Source organism: Budorcas taxicolor, chromosome 16 (assembly GCF_023091745.1).
Source record: "Budorcas taxicolor isolate Tak-1 chromosome 16, Takin1.1, whole genome shotgun sequence".
NCBI classification, from domain to species: domain Eukaryota; kingdom Metazoa; phylum Chordata; class Mammalia; order Artiodactyla; family Bovidae; genus Budorcas; species Budorcas taxicolor.
In genome coordinates this window covers 61,504,646-61,529,762 of record NC_068925.1, presented here as the reverse complement: position 1 = coordinate 61,529,762, position 25,117 = coordinate 61,504,646, and the positions used below count along the sequence as shown (strand labels likewise).

General features: G+C 39.0%; 1 protein-coding gene across 2 annotated transcripts in view; it reads right to left on the bottom strand.

Annotated features, from left to right (window-relative positions):
• The window catches only part of SOAT1 (sterol O-acyltransferase 1), a 64,693-nt gene that overhangs the window by 29,715 nt on the left and 9,861 nt on the right, over positions 1-25,117 (bottom strand). The window contains exons 2-3 of one of the 2 annotated variants that reach the window (XM_052654232.1): positions 23,094-23,218; positions 7,409-7,467 (exon numbers count right to left, since the gene is read on the bottom strand). In XM_052654232.1, coding sequence (XP_052510192.1) covers positions 7,409-7,467; positions 23,094-23,196 — 162 coding nt within the window. In that variant the 5' untranslated portion in view covers positions 23,197-23,218. Of the gene's footprint in view, positions 1-7,408; positions 7,468-23,093; positions 23,223-25,117 lie in introns of both variants that reach the window. The other variant, XM_052654231.1, reaches the window with a different exon arrangement.

Genomic DNA, 25,117 nt, shown 5'->3' with positions numbered 1-25,117 from the left:
AAATAAATAAATTTCCCAGTCTCCCTCTGCACCTTGGTGTGGCCAGGAGACTAAGTTCTTGCCAATGAGATACAAGCAAAATTGGTTTGACCAAACCTCCAGAAAACTTCCTTAAAAGACAGCTGGTACCTGTTCCTTGCCCCATTTCTTTCCCTACATCAATTCTGTTCTTTGAATCTCAGATGAAATGGCTAGAACCACTTGGACAATGAGAAAATGGATCATGGCCTACAAATGGTGAGGTAGGGAGGAGGAAGGAACCAGAGTTACTACACCAGCTGTGGAACTCTCACCTCCAGATCATTCCCATGAGAGGAAAATGTATTTCTATCTTGTTTAAGTCTCAATTATTTGGGTCCATCCTGTGTTATTCTTCAGCGTTACTGGTGGGGGCACAGACTTGGATAACTGTGATATTGAATGGTTTGCCTTGGAGACGAACAGAGATCATTCTGTCATTTCTGTCATTTTTGAGATTGCATCCAAGTACAGCATTTCTGACTCTTTTGTTGACCACGATAGCTACCCCATTTCTTCTGAGGGATTCCTGCCCACAGTAGTAGATGTAACGGTCATCTGAGTTAAATTCACCCATTCCAGTCCATTTTAGTTCGCTGATTCCCAATTCCAAAGAAAGGCAATGCCAAAGAATGCTCAAACTACCGCACAATTGCACTCATCTCACATGCTAGTAAAGTAATGCTCAAAATTCTCCAAGCCAGGCTTCAGCAATACATGAACCGTGAACTTCCTGATGTTCAAGCTGGTTTTAGAAAAGGCAGAGGAACCAGAGATCAAATTGCCAACAACTGCTGGATCATGGAAAAAGCAAGAGAGTTGCAGAAAAACATCTATTTCTGCTTTATTGACTATGCCAAAGCCTTTGACTGTGTGGATCACAATAAACTGTGGAAAATTCTTCAAGAGATGGGAATACCAGACCACCTGACCTGCCTCTTGAGAAACCTATATGCAGGTGAGGAAGCAACAGTTAGAACTGGACATGGAACAACAGACTGGTTCCAAATAGGAAAACGAGTACGTCAAGGCTGTATACTGTCACCCTGCTTATTTAACTTATATGCAGAGTACATCATGAGAAACGCTGGACTGGAATCAAGACTGCCAGGAGAAATATCAATAACCTCAGATATGCAGATGATACCACCCTTATGGCAGAAAGTGAAGAGGAGCTAAAAAGCCTCTTGATGAAAGTGAAAGAGGGGAGTGAAAAAGTTGGCTTAAAGCTCAACACTCAGAAAATGACGATCATGGCATCCGGTCCCATCACTTCATGGGAAATAGATGGGGAAACAGTGGAAACAGTGTCAGACTTTATTTTTTTGGGCTCCAAAATCAGTGCAGATGGTGACTGCAGCCATGAAATTAAAAGACACTTACTCCTTGGAAGAAAAGTTATGACCAACCTAGATAGTATATGTAAAAGCAGAGACATTACTTTGCCGACTAAGGTCCATCTAGTCAAGGCTATGATTTTTCCTGTGGTCACGTATGGATGTGAGAGTTGGACTGTGAAGAAGGCTGAGTGCCGAAGAATTGATGCTTTTGAACTGTGGTGTTGGAGAAGACTCTAGAGAGTCCCTTGGACTGCAAGGAGATCCAACCAGTCCATTCTGAAAATCAGCCCTGGGTGTTCTTTGGAATGAATGATGCTAAAGCTGAAACTCCAGTACTTTGGCCACCTCATGTGAAGAGTTGACTCATTGGAAAAGACTCTGATGCTGGGAGGGATTGGGGGCAGGAGGAGAAGGGGACGACAGAGGATGAGATGGCTAGATGGCCTCACTCACTCGACGGACGTGAGTCTGAGTGAACTCTGGCAGTTGGTGATGGACAGGGTGGCCTGGCGTGCTGCGACTCATGGGGTCGCAGAGTCGGACACGACTGAGCGACTGAACTGAACTGAACTGTGTTACTCTTACAGTGCAAGCTAACCTCAACTTACACAAATGATCAATCAATTTCTAGGCAGAAAACACTTAGACCTGTCTTTCTAGCAGTCTGCCAACAAATCAATAAACTGGGACTATCCAAAAACTTATTTAGTTTACTCAAACAAATCAAAGTGTGAAGAGGAGTACTCATCTGTAGACATTCCATTTCAGTCATATTCATTATGGATTGCTCCTTTAATGGCCAGGCAGCTGCATTAGATACTGATGTGAAAAATAAGATTAGAAATGGTATACAAGAAACAAGCAAAACATAAATGTATATTTTTAAGAAGTAGAAATAGAAAGTAAGTTTTCATCCCTTCCAATTTTCACATTAGACCTAACATTTCCCCTATAAAATCACGTACACTGATAAAAGTTCTACAAATATCAATAGTAAAGATATCCTCTTTTCTCTTCTCAATATACTCAATTTCCTCTGGAATTTGTCCTCAAATGTGAAAACAGGCACCCCAAGTCTAGGTTAGGGCGGTGCCATATGGCCCTGCCCTTCTGAACAAACTTCAATTCTCTTACTCATAGACCTGAAACTCATGAGCTTAGAAAGTTTGACTGGAAACCTTATTAACTGAAAAATTCAGAAGTAGCTGAACTCTTGCCATTAAACACCCTTTCCAAAGTCTGAGTGTTCAACTTCTCCTAGGACTGTATGACATACATTAATCCTTCAAATATACTTTCTCTTATACTTAAATAAGGCAAAGTAGGTTTTTGTTATTTGCAACCAAGAGAAAAAAAAAACAAACAATGTTAAAGATAGCTAATTTCTCTATTACTGCAGAGAATGTAGTTCTAATCTAATCATTTGAATCTCCCTTGGACTGTTCCAACAAAGACCCGTCTAGTCAAGGCTATGGTTTTTCCATTGGTCATGTATGGATGTGAGAGTTTGACTGTTAAGAAGCTGAGCACCAAAGAATTGATGCTTTTTAACTGTGGTATTGGAGAAGACTCTTCAGAGTCCCTTGGACTGCAAGGAGATCCAACCAGTCCATCCTAAAGGAGATCAGTCCTAGGTATTCACTGGAAGGACTGATGTTGAAGCTGAAACTCCAACACTTTGGCCACCTGATGCAAAGAGCCAACTCATCTGAAAAGACCCTGATGCTGGGAATGATTGAAAGTGGGAGGAGAAGGGGACAACAGGGGATGAGATGGTTGGAAGACATCATCGACTCAATGGACATGAGTTTGAGTAAACTCCTGGAGTTGGTGATGGGCAGGGAGGCCTGGCGTGCTGCAGTCCATGGGGTTGCAAAGAGTTGGACATGAATGAGTGACTAAACAGAACTGGACTGTTACAAGATCTTTAAAGGGTTGTTACAACACAATTACAAGGCTTTTAAAAGGTCATGACTGAGAGTTACACAATGCCGTATGATCCCACTAGCACCAGATTTTTTTAAATTGAGTATTTCAAAGTTTTTTATGACAGCATTTAGATCTAAAAGTGACTTTAAGAAATTCAATCAGTTCAACCCACTAATGCCATCATCTCTCTCATTTCTCTTCCCTTAGGACTAAAGAGTTTGCTTGACAATCTTCTTAACATCTTTACAAGTTCAATTCCTGGGTTGGGAAGATCCCCTGAAGAAGGAAATAGCAACCCAATCCAGTATTCTTGCCTGGGAAATCTCACGGACAGAGGAGCCTGGCTAGTCCTTGGGATTACGAAAGAGTCAGACACAACTTAGCAACTAAGCAACAAGAACAAATGTGAATTTGATAAACAACTAACTTTGGGACTAGGTTATGTCTCAAATATTGCATGATGATTAACAAACTATCTACTGTTTGTCTGAAACTCAAATTTAACCAAGTGTACTGTATTTATATCTGACAACTCTAGTTACATGGAGCTGAAAGAATTGCCCAATACAATCTATAGATTATCTATTCTGTTTACAATAGGAAGTAGAGAATTAGAAGCAAAAGTTTAAGTTAGCTACACAGACAATGATACATACTCTTAGACCTGAAGGGGAGCTTGTAGATAACTAGTCCAGTGTTCTCCCTTTAAACATTAAGGGAAAAGTGTGCCAACTGGATTGGAACATGACACCAAATAACAAATGACTAGAAAGACTGTTTATTTTCATTTATCTTTAAAATTATTTCTAAGACCCACAAGGGAAAAGAACAAGTAAATTTCATGGCTCTGAAAAATATTCACATACCTGCCATCTCAAAGGTCATTTCACATTAGTGAGTGTAGCCAATAAAAGAAAACAACAAAAAAATATAACCAGTTAGACATTATTGCTATGAAAGGGAGAATTTAAGTAAATAAGGTTACATATATAAAACACCTAGTTTAAGGCCTAGCACACAACAGGACTTCTAAATGGACTCCCTTCTCCTCCCTGCCCCTGTTTAGTCACTAGACTACTACAAATGTTACAGGAGCTTCCAATGTGGTCTCATCTTCAAACTCAACAGTTTCTTCAACTTTGGTATCAGTATAGCATTCCTAATACATCTCCCTCAAAAACACTCCAATTCGTTAATAATGGCAAGATGTTCAATCTCATTTGATATCAAATTGCCAATCAAAACACTCCTAAGTTAAACTGCCTGCAAGTTCACCAGAGGAATTTTGGTGATTCATTCAGAACAAAACAGTGTATAACAATTACAGAGTATATGCTAAGGGCATAAACTAAGAACTTAGACGTATAAAGTAGGACGGATAACATTTCAAGCTGGGGTTTCAGAAAACTTCAGAAGCACCCGCATTTGAGCGAGAATTTGAAGAATATATACGATTTTGATTGGTGAAGGTAGGAAGTTAAAGAAAATTTCACGCAGAGCTTCATGAATAAGGACATGAAGGCAGAGGAAAAAAATGCCTTACAATATAGCCCAAATTTTATTTTCTTATCATATCCCACCAGGGGCACAGATGTCAATCAAGTGTCATTTCCAAGATACAGTTTAAGTTGCTTACCTCCATACCTCTGCTCAAGCTATGCCCTGCTTATCTTACATATCTGGTTTTATCTTACATATACTGTTTTACAAAACAAGATAAAAATATCTAAATTTAAAGTATTCTATATAAATGCACGTAAGTGAAAACGTTAAAGTGTTAGTTGCTCAGTCGTGTCTGACTTTTTGCGACCCTATGCACTATAGCCAGTCAGTTTCTGTCCATGGAATTTTCCAGGCAAGAATACTGGGGAGGGTAGCCATTTCCTTCTCCAGGGGACCTTTCCAATCCAGGGATCAAACTGGGTCTCCTGAACTACAAGCAGATTCTTCACTGGCTGAGCCACCAGGGAAGCCCACACGCATGCAAGCTGACTTCAAATACAAGGCAGACCCCCCTTTTAGGGGGCTTCCCGAGTGGCTCAGTGGTAGAGAATCTACCTGCCAGTGTAGGAGACAGGAGTTTGATTGCTGGGTTGGGAAGATCCCCTGGAGTAGGGAATGGCAACTCACTCTAGTATTCCTGACTGGGAAACCCTATGGACAGAGGAAGCGGCAGGCTATAGTTCACGGGATCACAAAGACACAATTTAGCAACTAAACAACAATATAAATGTGTATATGCATGCATGCACATGTGACTAATTAATAAATGAAAACAGGGCTATTTCATCTACATCACTGGACATTTATATATTCAGGTTGGTTAATCAATTTTGGAAGTAATCTTCTTACTGGGAGATAGGGAGTCTGTCTGCCTTGCATTTGAAGCCAACTTACATTCAGGCACACACAGTAGTTGATTTTTTTTAATGAATTAATTTACTATTTTCGGCTGCACTGGATTATTGTTAGTATATGCAGGCTTTTTCTAGTTCCCATGAGCAGGGGCTACTCATCATTGCAGAGCAGAGGCTCCAGGCTCACAGGCTTCAGTAGTTGCAACACATGGGCTTAATAGTTCAGGTGCATGGGCTTAGTTGCTCTGAAGCATGTGGAATCTTCCTGGATCAGGGACTGAACCCATGTCCTCTGCACTGGGAGGCAGATTCTTACCCACTGTACCACCAGAGAAGTCCTTCATTTTTTTTAAGTGTTCTTTGTTCTCCAGATTTCTTGAAGGTGCTGGTGCATTCAAACTTGTAGAACTGTTTCCCTTGCCTGAAAGGTCTTTGTTTACTTACTTATTTCTTGGTTGTACAGAGCAGTTTGCAGAATCTTAGTTCCCTGACCAGGGATTGAACCTAGGCCACAGCAGCAAAAGCATTGAGTCCTAACCACTGCATGACTAAGGAATTCCCTGAAATCTCTTAATGTTTTTTGCAAATTGATTATTTCTATATGTTCTGTATCCCTAACAGGGAATCTCTAGTTTCAGATTCAATGTTTATTGAAGGCCCATTATTCACTATAAACCATGACAGATACTTTCATAAAGTACCTACACAAGCACTTTTACAAGCATCAACTGTACCATGTTCACTAAAACTGAGTTTTACTGGTGAAAGATGTATGACAGCAGAGGAAAAAAGTGATAATCTGGTTCTTAGGCAGAATGACAAGATGGTAGATCTTATTTTCCTGTTCATCACAGTTCAGTTCAGTCGCTCAGTCATGTCTGACTCTTTGCGACCCCATGAGTCGCAGCACGCCAGGCCACCCTGTCCATCACCAACTCCTGGAGTCTAGCCAAACCCATGTCCATCGAGTCAGTAATGCCATCCAGCCATCTCATCCTCTGTTATCCCCTTCTCCTCCTGCCCCCAAGCCTTCCCAGCATCAGGGTCTTTTCCAATGAGTCAACTCTTCGCATGTAGTGGCCAAAGTACTGGAGTTTCAGCTTGAGCACCAGTCCTTCCAATGAACACCCAGGACTGATCTCCTTTAGGATAGACTGGTTGGATCTCCTTGCAGTCCAAGGGACTCTCAGGAGGCTTCTCCAACACCACAATTCAAAAGCATCAATTCTTCAGCGCTCAGCTTTCTTCACAGTCCAACTCTCACATCCATGAGACTGGACCACTGGAAAAACCATAGCCTTGACTAGACGGACCTTTGTTGGCAAAGTAACGTCTCTGCTCTTAAATACGCTATCTAGGTTGGTCATAACTTTCCTTCCAAGGAGTAAGCATCTTTTAATTTCATGGCTGCAGTCACCATCTGCAGTGATTTTGGAGCCCCCGAAAATAAAGTCTGACACTGCTTCCACATCTATTTCCCATGAAGTGATGGGACCAGATGCCATGATCTTCGTTTTCTGAATGTTGAGCTTTAAGCCAACTTTTTCACTTCCCTCTTTCACTTTCATCAAGAGGCTTTTTAGTTCCTCTTCACTTTCTGCCATAAGGGTGGTGTCGTCTGCATATCCTGTTCATCACAGGATAATGTCAACTGATAAGAAAAGTAAATAGTTCTTTAAACAGTTTAGCATTAAAAACTGCACTGAATAAAACCGTTTACTCTAAAACTCTACATTTTTGTTTCTGGAAGAGAGAATTACTTACCTCTGCCTCTGCTGTCAACTGTATCTTCTTTGATATCAACTGTTTTAAATCAACCCGACCTAAATAAAGAAAAAATGTAATTTTTAAGTAGATGGGAGAGCTACCCATCAGCATTATTTAAACCATAAACTTAAAAAACAAGCAAAACATGACAAGTACAAACTTTGGTAAAACCACAAAACATAACACAACTTTTAAAAAGGAAGCATTGGCAATATAAATAGAAGGAAATTTATACATAAAAATGGTAAGCTGAAAAAAAAAAACACTACTATAGGTACATACCATGCTTACAACTGTATTAATCATAAGATGCTACAAGATCCAATTCTGACAGTAACAGGAAATTAGATTATCTGAATGGATCCTGTAACTATGACTAGTAAAATGTACAAGCAACAATAGAAAAATCAGATAAGTTGGATTTCACTAAAATTTTTTGAAAATCTTTTCTACTCCAAGGGGTATTATCAAGAAAGTTAAAAGATACAAAAGAGGGGAAATACTTGCAAATCTGATCAGGAACCCACATACAGAACACGTAAACAACTCATACAACTCAATGGAAAAGACAAATGGTCCAATCTAAGTGTCTGAACAGACATGTCTCCAAAAGATACACAAATGGTTGATACCATTTGAGAAGATGCTCAACATCACTGCCATCAAGAAAATGCAAATCAAAACCACAAACAAATATTGCTTTACACACAGTAGGATGGCTGTAAGTGCTGGTCACTGTACACTTAAGTTTATACAATGTTGTGTCAATTATTTCAGTAAAGCTAGAAAGAGCTGTACCAGCACGAAATTTTGAGAAGAGTGCTAGCTATTTCAGGGACTGGATGTGACAACTGTTTCATTATACAATTAGAGAAGTGTTACTACATACTTGTAAAAATGTAAGAATGGAACCACTTGGTACAAATAAAATAGTTTAAGTGAGGAGGAAAACTTTTGACCAGGATATGGAGAAATTAAAACCCTCCCACACTGCTGCTGAGAATGTAGTGCTTTTGAAAAACTCTGGAACTTCCTCAAAAAGTAAACACTGAGTTATTACCGTATGAGCCAGAAATTCTACCTCCTAGGTAAATACACAAGAGAAATGAGAACAGACTCCCTGTTCCCATTTATAGAAAAATTTTTAAAACCCAAACCCCCTGCCCCCGAAAAAATCTAACAAAATCACCCACAGCCTAATATTTTGGTAAATATCATCTGTTCTTTTACTTTGGTAAATATTAAATAGTAATATTAAATATTATAAATTACATATTATAAAAATGGAATCATTATGCACACTGTTTTCATTTATTATATTGTTAATATCTGCATGTCTTACATAGTGTTCTACATCAATTTTACTGGTCTACTATTCTATTTTTATGTCTGAAATAAAACTTATTTAATCCTCTATTTATTTGTATCTTTTCACAATAATCAACTTGGAAAAAAAGCGATGGAGCATGTGAAGGTCCAAAATATATCTAATAAAAGCCCTAAAATGAGAGAAAAAACTTGAAGCAATAATGGCTGAAAACTTTCCAGAAGTGTTAAAAAATGCCAGTGCTCAAAGAAAGATCAAAGAATCCCAAGCTGGGTAAAGATATATGATAGTAAAACTGTATAATACAGAGGTTGTTTTTTTTTATTTATCTTTTACACAGAGGTATATTTTAAAGCAAACTACAAAAGGCCCTCGAAAGCACCAAGAAAGAAAATATCACCTTCAAGAGAACTGCAATTATGCTGAGTATTGACTCATCAATTCCAACAACAGAAGAAGCCAGAAAGCAGTGCAGTAATATCTTTAATTGTTGATAATGGTGGAATTTATAACTGGGAAGGAGGCTGGAGGTCATACTGTGAATGGTCTGTATCATAACAGCTTTGAGGAAATTAAGAATTGTTTACGCAAAAGAGTAACTGATCTGATATTAGAAAAGTCCAGTCTCTGGCAGGAGAGAAAGAAAGGATCACAGAAGTGAAATGCAATAAATCCTGACAAGAAATTAATACTGCCATAAGTCAAAAAAAAAGGCACTGGGAGTGGACAGATGCGTTTTGAAGATATTCTCAAATTGGTACCTTATTAGGTAAGAAATATGAAGGTGAAACAAATACCCACTTGATTTTTCTATCAGTTGTAAAAAATACTTTTATTTACCTCTCTACTCGGAGAAGGCAATGGCACCCCACTCCAGAACTCTTGCCTGGAAAATCCCATGGATGGAGGAGCCTGGTAGGCTGCAGTCCATGGGGTTGCGAAGAGTCGGACACGACTGAGTGACTTCACTTTCACTTTTCATTTTCATGCACTGGAGAGGAAATGGCAACCCACTCCAGTGTTCTTGCCTGGAGAATCCCAGGGATGGGGGACCCTGGTGGGCTGCCGTCTATGGGGTCACACAGAGTTGGACACGACTGAAGCGACTTGGCAGCAGCAGCAGCAGCTCTCTACTATCTATGATCAGAGCACGGATTCATAAATAAATGAACACAGAAGCTTCTTCCCTTCAACTAATGACCACAGGGAGATGAGGAGGAAGACACCAAAGATTAATTCTCACTACTGTGCATCACTTCCAAAAGGAATGTGTCTATCCATAAATAACATCACCACCATTTCAAATTGGTTTTGATGAGTCAAGAGATTGGAAAGCTGGGAAAGTTTTTCCCAGTTAGACTAGAATCTCTGAAGACCCTACTCCAAGTGACAGTAAACTTATATAAAGTCAGAGAAAAATTTTAAATTCATTTTCTTTCACCTTAAAATTAACCTCATATAACATTCAGAAGAAAATTACTTTCCTGCTATCCACCGAAACTTAAATGTCATAAAAATCAAAAGAATAATGCCATAAAAGCAAATATCCAATGATTTAAAGACCTATATATAGACAACCAACCACCTGAGTAAACTCAAGGTTTCTAAATTTCTAAAATGTTGACTCTGAAGTAGTGATAAACAAGGACTGAGTGTCTTGCAGTGTCTGAAATATCTGTCTAAATCATTAATATCACTGTTAACTGATCATTAACTGTTAATACCTACTAGTAGACCCAAAGATAAATCCTTAAAGAAACTACTCTCGATTTTTTTTTCCTAACCTACTGATTTCTAAGAAGTCAGGCTTGCAACATTTATCTTCATTAACACTACCTCACACTTGTAGAATCTACGACACTGAACTGAATATTTAAAAACGCACTCCCTGAAGTATCAAAAATCTAATTTGAACCAGTTTTGATGAAGACCTTCCTAAAATTAGCACCTTTAAAAAGAGAAAGAGATTGTACTATACATAATCTTTATGTTAAATAAAAGATCATTTATTGTACCGTGCTATTATAATACTTTCATTGATAGTAAAATGGAAATGAGAGCAACAGAGCCTACACTAAACAGCTCCAGAAAATTATTCTTTTCTACCTGGGCTGCTTCTTCACGACTTTCACTAACTCTGACTCCTATAAAATCCTATACTCATACTACTAGGCCAAATTTATTGCCAGTGTTACCCAGAAGGAAAAGACAAATAACCAAACTTATTAAATTAGTAACTCATTTGTTCATTCAATTATATATTCACTCACGATGTAAAAATCCTCTGAGAACCCAATACATACAGGGTACTAGGCATGTATTTCAACTGCCCCCTCCTTTAGGATCTCAGGAGAAATATGCAAACATAGATAATTACAATATACAGAAGGGCTGTGGAATCATCAGGGTGGAGTGAGCTTTTGCAGAGGAAGTCAATATTTGATCTTTGAACTGAGTCTCAAATGATAAGGAAAAACCACAGTGAACAGGTACTAGGAAAGATTATGTCAGGCAATGGAAACAGCATGAAGACTTGTAAGGACTTGGGTCTTCTGGAACTCGACCGAGAGTCAAATGCCTCTAGGTGCCAAGCTCTCTCAGCTTTACAATACTGTACTTACGTCTCCCGCATTGGCAGGTGGGTTCTTTATCACTTGTACCACCTAGGAAGCCCTACTGTATTTAATAGAGACTTTTGCTAAAGGGCAGCTTTTAATTCCTTACTTTCTAGGTTACCAGTTACTTTCTAGATCAAAGCTGTCCAACAGATATATAAATGTGAACCACATATGTACTTTAAAATGTCTTAGGAGCCACATGAAAAAGCAAAACAGATGCAAGTGAGTCTGAAATGTGGTATGTATTTTACAGCTGTATTAAATCAGTTCAGACTAGCAACAGTTCAAGTGTTCAACCGGACCATACTGAACAGTATAGTCCTCGATCAGGTTTTATCAGCAATTTTCTTCTGTAACGGGCCAGAGAGGCTTTGGGGGCCATATGGTCCAGAAGCACTACAGGCATAAATGAATGAAAGTGGTTATGTCTGACTACTTCTGTTCTAGATGGCTAAGTTTACTCTAAGTCTGGCTGACATACACGCACAGTTACTTCTGATAATCCCATGTGACTATGGTGAACAAGGCTGGTGCTTCCCTCACAAGGGCATGTGTCTTGTTCCCCTTGCCAGATGATTCAAGAATGGGCATGAGCACTCAGTTAGAGATGGCCCACTTATAGCTACTGAAAAGAGTTTAGAAGGAACTTTTTAATAAATGTGTCAACAAATTTAAGAAAAACAACAAAAGATGATGTAGATTTTAGGGCTAGTAACACACAACCGGAAAGCTGTTACTATCCTGAAAAGCCAAGGAAAGTCAAAGAGAACACTTTGGAAAGAACTGAACAGAAGTGATGGTTACCCAGCCCAAAGGAAACTGACATGACAAAAACACTCCTTACTCTCTGCCCTTGGATCTCCTATCAGGGCTGTCCAACCCAGCCATGACCAAACCCTACCAGAAACAAGAGGGCACAGGAGCCACTGGATTGTGCCCTGGGGGGCTGACGCTATGGACTCTAAGCAGGGTAGAAAAGAATAAAGAGGCAAAGGGCAGACAGCATAATTTATAACCTAGTTCTGGCCAACGAGACATGAGAAGTCGGTTGGACAATTTCTAGAAAAGACTTCATTGCTCTAAAAAGAAATGTAAGGAAACAGGTTTTCTTCTGATGGAAATTACTCTTTTGCTTTCCCAGTTTTCTTACCCAGCCGACAGTTACTAACCCTCTGTCGTTATTTCCATCCTTTCCCCATCAGCAGCACCACTTTCCTGGACCTGCCAAGCCATATCCCAATCCCAGATATTGCCTATCTGCTTTTTCTGATTTTGAATTGCCACACCTTACAGAAATAATATAGAACATAGGCCCACTATATAAACTGACGCTGTCAAGTCTTAACCAGGCCTGCCATAAAAAATATAGTATCTGTCTTTGCCTCTTGATGAATTTCTGTAACATTCATCACAAGCATAGATCCAAACATTTTCCACCTTTTTCAAGTCCCAACCTTACCAGGTAGCCTTACCTTCAATTGATCATTTTAGGTACCAACTCCTAAAATGTCTTGTATTTTAATGTTCACTATCTTTAATCCTCTTCTCCACTACTCCTGTGTCAGAGAAAGGAGTAGCCCATCTCTTTTTCAAGACTAACCCTTTAAACTATTGCCTTGATCCTATATATGTCTTTTGAGAAACTGTTCAAATCATTCAACACATTGAGTAATTTATATCACCCACATTACACTCAGAGCCAATGTAGTCTTTAAAATTTTGCTGAAATTATGATATGGATGTCATCAATGGTACTCAACATCAAATCTGTGAATTTTTGTCAAGTAGTACATGTTTACTTAACATTTTAGAAACAAATATGTAACTGAAACAAGCCTATGACTTCACAGAATTTACTGCTTAGGAAGAGGACTTTTCAGTGATCTTTATAATAGTAAATACAGTACAGAGATAACGGCAAAATTAAAAATAACTGAAATTTTGGAAACAGTGCCCTTTGGAAACAAATGGCAGCTCATTTTCCAATGAACCTCATCTTTTGTGACCCAACCATGCTATTCTTTTCTTTTTAATAAATGTCCTAGAAAAGTGATTTACATTTTCATCTTCACTTTCTCACTAGTAATTCATCCCCAACCTGTTTTTCGAACTCCTCCTTTTCTAGAGTCACTATGGTCTCCAAATTTCCAAATCCTCATCCTCGTTAAAACTTGCTGCAAGAAGTTCCCTGGAGGCCTAGTGGCTGGGATGCTGGACTTTCACTGACAAGCCCTGGGCTCATCCCCTGCTTGGGGAATGGATATCCTGCATGTCACGTGGTAGGACCAAAAAAAAAACTTGCTGCAAAATTTCAATATTTATAAAATATTGGTCATACCTCATCATATTTATTCTTTATAACAAGCCAGTGAGATAAGCGCAGAAGCAATAGCACCCCACTCCAGTACTCTTGCCTGGAAAATCCCATGGACAGAGGACCCTGGTCAGCTGCAGTCCATGGGGCTGCTAAGAGTCGGACACGACTGAGCAACTTCACTTGTCACTTTCATGCATTGGAGAAGGAAATGGCAACCCACTCCAGTGTTCTTGCCTGGAGAATTCCAGGGACAGGGGAGCCTGGTCGGCTGCCATCTATGGGGTTGCACACAGTCAGACACGACTTAAGTGACTTAGCAGTAGCAGCAGTGAGATAAGAAGATAGGTAGGGGCTTCCCTGGTGGCTCAGTGGTAAAGAATCCATCTGCCAATGCAGGAGACATGGTTTGATCTCTGATCTGGGAAGATGCCATGTGCAGAGGCGCACCTGAGCCCATGCGCCATGGCTGCTGAACCTGTGCTCTGGAGCCCAGAAGCTGCAACAAGAGAAGCCACTGTATAGAGAGGCCCACGGCTGGCAACTGGAGAGTAGCCCCTGCTCACCGCAACTAAAGAAAAGCCCGTGCAGCAACCAAGACCCAGCACAGCCAAAAATGAACAAATAAATAAACGATAGTTGGTGTCTCATGTCTATTTTCCAAACAAAGAAATAAGATTCAAAGACACTAACCATCTTGCCCACAGTCCTATGGCCAGTAAATAAATGAGCCTGAAGTAAAACCCATCTTCTGATCTCTAGCCATGGAGATCAGGAAAAAAAAAACTGATCAGTCATAAAAAAGAATGAAATTATTCCATTTGCAGCAACATGATTGGACACAGAGCTTATCATACTAAGTCAGAAAGATAAATATCCTATGATATCACTTGTATGTAGAATCTAAAATGTGATACAGATGAATGAACTTACAAAACAGAAACCGACTCACAAACTTATAGAGAACAAACTTTTGGTTGCCGGGGGAAATTTCAATCGGGGAAGGGATAGTTTGGGAGTTTGGAATGGACATGTACACACTGCTATACTTAGAATGGATAACCAACAAGGACCTACTGTGTGGCACTTGGAACTTGGCTCACTGTTATGTGGCGGCCTGGATGGGAGGAGTGCTTGGGAGAGAATGGATACGTGTGTGTGTGTGTATATATATATACACACACATATATATATATACACATACACATATATATATATGTGGCTGAATCCTTTCCCTGTTCACTTGAAACTACCACAATACAAAGTAAAAAGCTTTTAAAAAATCATTAGTTACAATTTAAAAAACCAAGTGCTACTCATAGTGACTAAATTCTTAAAGATGACTAAGGAGTAAAAGGTAGTGACTAATAACCATTTTTCAAGTTTCACTTCTTTTAGCTGGTGTTTTCTTTGTATCCTTGTGGCAAAGTACAGAATTAGCTAATGCGTAGGCACTGACTAGCAGGTTTTTACTTCCTAGAGAAGTTCAAACTCATTTTAAAATCCTGGTTATTTTCTAAAAAAATCTCATTGACTATACCACAGAAGACCTTCATCCCAACTTTACCTTGCTCTCCACATAGATATACATAATCTAAAACCATCATGGGAAAGCCATCTCCATGTCCATAGGATGGATGGGTTTAGGAGTAGTCATTGGAAGAACCAATCATTTATCAATCTTAGAAGCAAAAGGGGAGATTAAAAAAAAAGTATAATCCATCTAAATCCTCTACTGCTCCACTGACCTCAAAAAACCTTTTAAAATTCTCTACTAGTCACATCTACACTATTGCAGAGAAATAGAATCTGAACTAGAAATGAGGGTGTAAGTATTATACAGAAAAGGAGATTTTAATAAATAATGTTGAAACACCTGAGTAGCCATTTCAAAAAACTGTAAAATTAGACCCCAGCTCACTTATTAAAAATAAATCTCAGACGGATCAAATATTTGAATCTTGAAAAACCCATAAAGGTAAAAAAAAAAATCATCCATTTTCCTTTTTCATAATCTTGGATGATTTCTAAGCATGACAAGACATCTAAAAGCAATACAGGAGTTATGTGATTACATAAAAACTAAACGTACACAATCAGCAAAGTCAAAAGATAAACAGTTAAAAATAGTCATAGTACATGATAGTCAAAGGGAGTAACTTCCTTAACATAGAAAGAACTCTTCACAAAAACAAAAGAAAAATAACAGCCACCTGATAGGGAACATAAATGGGCAAAAAATAATGGACAGAGCTTTTGAAGAAAAAATATAGTAAATATATGGAAAAAGTTTTCTGCCTCATAAGTCATAAGAACAAATTTATGCTATATATGATACTGTTTTCCACCCCTCAAATTAGCAAGCTTAAAAAAAGATTAGCATGACATATTAACAAGAGTACAGGGAAACGATATAGATAGCAGTATACACTGGTATACCATTTTTAAGAAAGACGGTAATATCTTAATTATAAAAGAAAAAAATCTTTGATCCTGCAATTTCACTTTAAAGAATGTATCCTACAAGCACAAGTAAGCAAGGACATGGTTTCAAGGATGTTCTCTGCAGCACTTTTTATAATCTAAATTCACGGAAGCAACCCAGATGTCCACCCAAAAGGGACAAGTCAAATTACTAAGCATTTATGCAACAGGGTTCTTCTGTAGCTCAGACAGTAAAGCACCTAACAGCAATGCAGGAGACCCAGTCTGATCCCTGGGTCAGGAAGACGCTCTGGAGAAAGAACAAACTACTCATTCCAGTACTCTTGCCTGGAGAATTCCATGGACAGAGGAGCCTGGCAGGCCACAGTCCATGGGGCTGCAAAAAGCTGGACTGAGCAATTTTCATTGTGCAACAGAAATGCTACATACTTTTAAGACAATTTTACTTACATATATTGAATTTAAAAGTTTAGAAAAAGCAAACTGCAGAAAAGATCCTAAGTATGATCCCACAAGTAGGAAAAAACAGAAAAGCAAAACATGATTACTTAAGGGAAGAATTATTACTTTATAACTTTCTACAGTATTTGATTTTTTTAAAAAAAGAGCATACATTATTTCAAATTTTAACATTAATAAGCCCAGTTCAGCCATTTGTTTCTTCATTAAATCAAACTGTTTTTACTTCTTCAACAAGGACAACTGAAGAGGAAATAGCCCCAATCCATCATGAGGACAACAGACTGAAATCTTAAAGGTATATTATAGGTAAACTGCAAAGGTAATAAATGGACGTACCAATCTCACCTGGTCTATAATTTTTAAGCTATAAGCAGATTTCTATCCTATAACTGAAATAACCCTGAACTACACTACTCAACCAGAGCTAACTTTGGTTTATTTTTTGTCACCACACCTGTATCAACTGTATGGATTGCCCATATACGCAATGAGAGGAATTGGTCCTATTACCATTAAACTTTTACAATATCATATAATCTTATTTTAAAATCAACAGAGATAACTTTTAATAGAAATGTTAGAAGGTTTGTCATAGATTAAAAAATTCCCAGCTGATGTAGACATAGCAGGGAGTTCCTAAATCTACTTTAGGATCTGCAACAGAGAGCTGCCAGCACCATCAGCAAGAAGATAAACGAATACCGTCCTGAACTTAGTGAAAGAATGCTTTAACAGCTGCTCTCCTTGGTTTTGCCTAAGAAAAAAAAATCTAAGTATGTCTGACAGCTGTAAGTCATCCATATAGGTACTGGGTTGACCAAAAAGTTTGTTCGGTTTTAAGTAAAAATAAGACATATTTTTCATTTTCACCAAGAACTTTATTGAACAACCTATTCACTAACCGAACCAACCCAGTAAGCAGTCAGTCAATGACTGCATATACAGTTAGTTAGACTCCAACCCCATCCTCTGATTTCCTTCTGCCTTTCCAATTTTGTCCTCTTGTCCGTAAAAGAAAAATAAAACACCACAAATCCATCTCTGAACTACCTTCTCACCCCACAATCCTCTCCAAAAGCGAACAAAACACCACACACGTTAACACTGTACAGTCTTAACTCTATGCCTTTGAAACCCATTCCTTCCTACCTGGCTTTCTTAAAAGCCCCTTCCCAGCCTTCTCCTCAAAGATCAAAGTGAAATTCTACTTCCTCTGTGAGATACTCCCTTCCATCCTAAAGCAGTGTTCCCCCTAATCCCACTGCAGGTGGTCTCGTATACCATTTAGTCACTGTATTTATTAAATTCTTTTTTTTAACACAGGACTGTTAACTCACTCTTTTGACCTTAAAAGCTATAAAAAGTACTACTTAATAGTCAATAACTTTATTGCTGCTGGTAATTATGCCTCTTTGTACAAAGCCTTTTTTTCCAAGTAAAGTAGAATCTGTCATCTCTCAAATGCCATAGTTTATTCAAAAGGTTATAACATCCATGACTGAAGAAAGGCTGAAGAAATAAGAACTCTCATACTGCTACTGGGAGTGCAATATTTCCGGAGGGCGATTTGGCAATACTCAGCCCAAAAATTTTACGAGCATTTATTCCCGCTGACCTAAAAACAATTTCTAGGGGCTTCTCTGCCAGTGCAGTGCTTAAGACTCTGTACTTTCACTGCAGAGGGCATAGGTTCAATCCCTGGTCAGGGAACTAGGACCCTGCATGCTGCCTGACGGGGCCAGTTCAGCCAAAATAAATAAATAAAAACAATACAGCCAAGGAAAAAAATCATAGACACACGAACTTCTGTTTATCTGCACTTTCTAAAACAAACATGTTTTGGTTTTACCCTAAGGGGAAAAAATGTGTTCTCAATCTACTTAGTTGATCAAAGCTCTACCTAGACCAGTCAGTTTTATGATAAGATGCATAAACTGAACGAAGGTGCCAAATTACACAATAACAATGATATTCACTTTTTTTCATCTATTTTTGCCAAGAGACTCTCAATTTTTACATGAGGCAGGTTGTTCTCTCTGTTCAAACATTTATGTATGTATCACAAAGAACCCTAAAATCAAATAAAACTAGAAGTCTACTAACCAAGTTAATATTTGTTAAACACTTAAAATAGTGCCTGGTATATGATAAACTATTAGTAGTTATTATTATGTATGCTCAAGTCACTGAGTCATGTCCAACTCTTTGCGACTCCATGGATTGTAGCCTGCCAGGCTGCTCTGTCCATAGAATTTTCCAGGCAAGAATACTGGAGTGGGCTGCCATTTCCTCCTCCAGGGGATCTTCTGGACCCAAGGACTGAACCTGCATTTCCTGCATTGGCAAGCAGATTCTTTACCAAAGAGATACTCTGGAAGCCCCAGTTATCATCATATTACCTTTACTCATTAATCAGCTATCAAATGAACAATGTAGCAAAATAAAAGGCAGTGAAGAATAGGTATTATCTATAAATTAATAGAAAGATAGACAATGTTCTCAACCTGATAAAGGGTACCTGCAGGAACCAACAGCTAACGTTAAGTATCAGAAAAACTAAAAGCTTTCTCCCTAAGATCAGAAACCACCCAAGCATGCCCAATGTGCACTCTTGCCAAGTCTATTCAGCATTTTACTGGAAATTCTAGCAAGTGCATTTAGGTAAGAAAATTGAAAATTAAGAAATAAAACTAACTCTTACGTCCAGATGGCATGATCTTGTATGTAGAAAATAGCATAAAGCACATAAAAAAACCTCACAGCTAGTAAATGAGTTCAGTAAGGTTGAAGGATACAGTATCAATATACAAAAACAAGCTTCATTTTTACTTTAGCAACGAATGATTGGAAAATGAAATTAAAATTCCACTTACAATAGCAGCAAAAGGAACAAAATATTCAGAAATAACTTAAATGTGTAAAACTTACAAACTGAAAACTATAAAACATTGTTGAAAGATATTAAAGACCCAAATACAAATATACTTCATTTTACTGTGCTTTGCAGGTATCACAGGGTTTGGTTCTGTTTTTATAGATTGAAGCTTTGCAGCAACTGTACACTGAGCAAAGATATCAACACTATTTTTCCCAACAGCATCTGCTCACTTCATGCCTCTATCATATTCTGGCAACTCTTGCAATATTTCAAAATTTCCACTATTGTATTTGTTATGGTGCTCTGTGATCAGTGATCCAGTGTTACTACTGGAAGAAGAAAACTTGAGAAAAACAGATGATGGTTAGCATTTTTTTTAAAGTTTTTTTAAGACTCCTTTTTTCTTTGATGCGGACCGTTTTTAAAGTCTTTATTGAATTTGTTACAATACTGCTTCTGTTTGGCTTTCTGGCAGGCAGGCAGGTGGGATCCTAGCTCCCTGACCAGGGATAAAACATGCACCCACTGCATTGGAAGGAGACGTCTTCAGCATTGGACACCCAAAAAAGTCCCAGTAAGAAAGGCTTTTTAAATTAATGTATGTGCCCTGTCTTTTTTTAAGACATAATGCACATTTACTAGTTTACAGTGCAGTGTAGGTCCAGGAAGACTCTACATGCCATGCGGCAACTAAGCCTATGTGCCACAACTACCAAGCCAGCGGGCTCTAAAGCTGCAACAAGAGACGCCACCGCAATGAGAAGCCCATGCACTGCAATTAAAGAGTAGTCCCCACTCGTTGCAACGAGAGAAAACTCACACGCAGCAATGAACACCCAGTATAGCCAAAAAAAAATTAAAAAAAAATTTTTAATGGCCAAAGGGTATGAATAGATACTTCTCCAAGGAAGATCCACACATGGCCAACAGATATATAAAAAAGTGTTCAACACTACTACATGAGAAAAATGCATAGCAAAACCACAGTGAGGTACCATCCTATACTTATTAGAATGGCTACTACTAAGACAAACCAGGGCTTTACTGGGGACTCAGTGGTAAAAAATCTGCCTGCCAATGCAGGAGACATGAGTTTGATCCCTGGTCCGGAAGATCCCATATGCCACGGAGCAACTAAGCCCGTGTGCCACAGCTATCGAGTCTGTGCTCTAGAGCCCGGGAGCTGCAACTGCTGAAGCCTGCAACCCCAGAGCCCATGTTCCACAAGAATGGAAGCCACCACGAGAAGCAGCCCAGACACAGCAACTAGAGAGTAGCCCCTGCTGGCTGCAACTGGGGGAAAGCCCTTGCAGCGACGAAGACCCAGCACAGACAAACCAACCAAAACCAAACAAGTAAGCACAGGTGGATGCGGTGAAACTGGAACCCTTGGGTGCCACTGGTGGAACTGCAAAATGGGCAGCTGCCACGGGAAGCAGTATGCCAGTTCCTCTAAATGTTAAAAATAGTCTGGGCATCACAGCCTCCATCTGAGCCAGTCTCTCGTAATAACGCTAAGTGTGTGTGTATATACCCTATTGGTTCTGCTTCTCTGGAGAACTCTAATACACATCCCAATTGAGAAGCTACTCTTAAGAGCTCTCTCTCAGACTTTAACCTGCGTAGGAATCACCTGGCGATCTTACTAAAATAAAATTTTTATTCAATTAAGTGTGCGATGGGGATTTCTAACAGGCTCCAGGTGATGCAAATGCCCCTGGTCCCAGCTTGGCAGGCCACAATGACAGGCGTGGCATGGTGTCCTTTAAGCCTTCACTATTCACAAGTCACATTTTACCCATCTGCTTACTCCCCCAAAGTGAATCAATGTTAAAGTAAATGGAGAAACACTATTTTCAGATCGGCATTACTTACATTAAAACAAGGAGGAGCTCAGACTTCCTGTTTCAGGCTAAATAATTCAATTTTCATTATCTGCACTAAAATCTGAACCGATTAAAACTTCATGAACTAAGACAATAAGGAGTGCTGAAAACATGTAGAAGTTATACATGTTTAAACACGTTCTTTAAAAAAAAAAAAAAAGGGACACAGAGAGAAAATCATCCGGTAGCAATTCAGTTCAGTTCAGTTCAGTCACTCAGTCGTGTCCGATTCTTTGCGACCTCATGAATCGCAGCACGCCAGGCCTCCCTGTCCATCACCAACTCCCGGAGTTCACTCAGACTCCAGTCCATCGAGTCAGTGATGCCATCCAGCCATCTCATCCTCGGTCATCCCCTTCTCCTCCTGCCCCCAATCCCTCCCAGAAGTTTCAATAAAAACAATGTGAATTAGCACCTAGTCCCTAAATCATCGAAGGGGAAGGTTTCTAACCAATGTTGGCTTACCATTCTGCACAATTTTCACATTTTAAAATCACACTAAAACTAGCTCATGTGCCAATATAAGTATTTTATAAATAGCTAATTAAGAGTCCAACAATCAAAAAACTTCATTATGCAAACTTAAGCAACAACATTTATATTTCTGATCCAGTAGCTGTATTTAATTTACAACTAAAGCTGAACAGGAAAAGCAAAATCTTTTCTTTATGAAAGAAGTCTCGGGATACCAAAGATAACCCATCTCAAAAAGTTTCACACCTATTTGTTAACCAAACAAGCTTCAAATTTCAAATCCTCACTGAAATCAAACCTATAAAAACATCACAGCAAAAATAAATAGCCTGATGCAATAGATCACAAGCGAAGTTGTGTTTACCAGTCTATCAGTCTTAAGCAGAAACCTTGACCTTAACAAACAAGTACTGTGTCAGTCTTCCTTGTATTCATGTTAAGCAAACTTGGACACGAGAACTACCACAATTCCCTCATCTGTCTCTCCCCCAAGATTTTTACCTAGGTTATGTACCCTGCTAATTATGTTCATTACGCTAATTACAACTATGAAAAGAGTAATTAGTAGCACTTATTTCTAATAATCTAATTATGTTAAAGCAGGGAGAGGGGTTCTCATTCAGTTAACTTGGAGCTCCACAAGGGCAAACACATCTGTACCGATCACTGCTGTAGCTGCAACACTTAGCAGAACACCAGTAAATACTGATAGGAATTAGGTAGTTGAAGAAATGAATAAAATGAATGAATGATGTCTAAAACATAGTACATACCCACAAAATGTTCAATGAATCGCTTTAAAAGGGCTTATTTTTCAGTTTCTTTGTTATCAAATAAATAAAACTGAACCATACACTGCAAACCCCACTCTCATCGGCAAACCCCACTCTCATCGGTAAAGCTCACCTCTGTTATGAGAGGTGCAGCAATTCACACACCAGCGTCACAACCAGCGTCGAAAGCAGCTCTGACAGGCAACAGAACGAAACCGAAATGTTCCTTCTACTCTCTTAATTTCTTTCTCTCCTCTGCGCTTTACAGTGCCTACCAGCATATCCATTTTTAAGAGCTTAAGAGGGGACTTCCTGGTGGTCCAGCGGTTAAGGTTCCAAGGTTCCACTGCAGGAGATGCAGGTTTGATCCCTAGTTGGGGAACTAAGATCCCGCATGCCTCACACCACAGCCAGTTAAGAGCTAAAGAGATGGTAATCCTTGTTCGGGAACACTGAATTTGCTCCCGATTTCATTAATTCACCTCAGAAAAAGTAAAAGCCTCACCATCACTAGGCGCCTCTCGGGACTCCTCTGCACAGTGTCTCTGGCATTCATCCTCTTCCTCAGCATGGTTACTGAACTTTGATAGCCGTTTTCGTACAGACATCTTTTCTTCACCCACTACCGTGCTGTCTAGGAAAGAAGATATCAAAAGCTTTATCTAAGGATACGGCATAGGTAAATTTCATAATATCACCATATTTAAGGGGAGGTGACAAATGATATATTTTCTTCCTTTTGTTATACGTTTAATCACATTTAAACATTTTCTGAGTGCAAGATACTGTAACAAATAATGAAGAAATCAGTCTTGATAAAATCATTGGCTGGTTTCAAAACAGAGCCCCCATTCTTAAAAAAAAAAAAAACTGAACAAACAAGACATAAGTACATAAAAAATTAAGAATTAAGTAAAGGGTAAGTTAAAAGATACCACAGGATAGAACACAATAAATAGTCAAGTCAGTGGTAAGAATGATACATACCTGAAGTGCAGAGACAGAAGAGATCATTAAAGGTGCAAAGGTTTCATAGGAAAGAATCTATGTGACCTGAGTCTTGAAGGATGAGAACGGAGGACTCCACGGGTGAGAAAGGGTGAAAGCAAGGTCCTTATAAAGCTCTGCTCAGGGGCCCATGACTGATCAGACTACTTTGCTAGAGGACAAGAAACAAGCTTCTGTTGAGTTTTACTAATTACCAAGACTCTGCTAGGTGCTTTAAGTTTTCTAATCTTCAAAATTCTGTTGAAAAAAAAAATCCTATTATTACTCCTGGTTCACATATGAGAAAAAATAAGACTCCAGGTAGTTATGGTCAATGCCTTTCAATACACCAGGAACATACCAATGGCTGGATGAGTTTATTAGGAATGTGTATCATGGGAAACTGTGGGGCATCCCAGGGAGAGAATATTTGAAGCGACTTATTTCGGGCTTGGGATCTGACTAAGTGATTTTGGGCAGAGTCCAAAGAAGCAGGGGTTCACTCTGGCTTGAGGGTTATCAGAAAGTGAGGATAGTTTGATGACTGGGTATGCCAACAAATCTTCTCTACAAGGAGGCAGAGTAGAGCTGGCTAAAGCTGTGACTGGCAAAATAGCAACAATCATTCCCAGTAGATTGGGGAGGGAGATGTTGGATTCTTTGTGACTTGGGCAACGATGATGATTACATTATCTTATTCCTGTCTTGATCCATCATGCTGACAGAATGGTCTTGTCTAAAGCTGATGTTCAGTGAAACCATTTATGTTCAACAGCATACCCTGAAGACCTAGCTGTCAAGTGCCAGGCTCGTCCACAGAAACTCCAAAGCCTAGCTGATTGCACCAGAGCAGCTCCAGGACTATTTGCTTCTTCTCATGACAGTAACTTGTCCAAGACCACAAATCTAATGGCAGGGTCAGATCTGAACCTGGATCAGATCCAAACTACAAACATCACCTGCTGTTTGGATTTTTTTTCTTAAGTTGATAATAGGAAAAGACTTGAAAAAAGAGCTGGGGTCAAACTGTAGAGACCTAACAAATTAAGACTTTTTTAAGGCAGTGGTAGGCCATTTTAAGCACTGACAAACATAATCAAAATCAAATTTTAGGCAGATCAATATCAAGACTATAATATGCTTACTCCAAAGCAGTGTTTAACTACATAGAAGTTTTCGGCAGTCTAAAGCAAAACATAATAAAGTATTCACTACATTATTTTAAAATCATAAGATTATGGTCTTTTAAAACAGTTATGTTAAAATGCCCTTTACATACAAAATGGAGTACACGGTGAATTTGATTGTTTTCTTAAATACCAATGCTCGGCAAAGTAAAAATCTGACAAATCTAGATCACTTCCCTTCTAATTTTTTTGTTGTTGAAATCAAATGAAGCAGAATTATGGAATAGTTCCAGGTAGCTCAGTGGTAAACAATCCACCTGTCAAGGAGGAGACCGATCCCTGGGTCGGGAAGATCCCCTGGAGAAGGAAATGGTGACCACTCCAGTATTCTTGCCTGGGAAATCCCACAGACAGA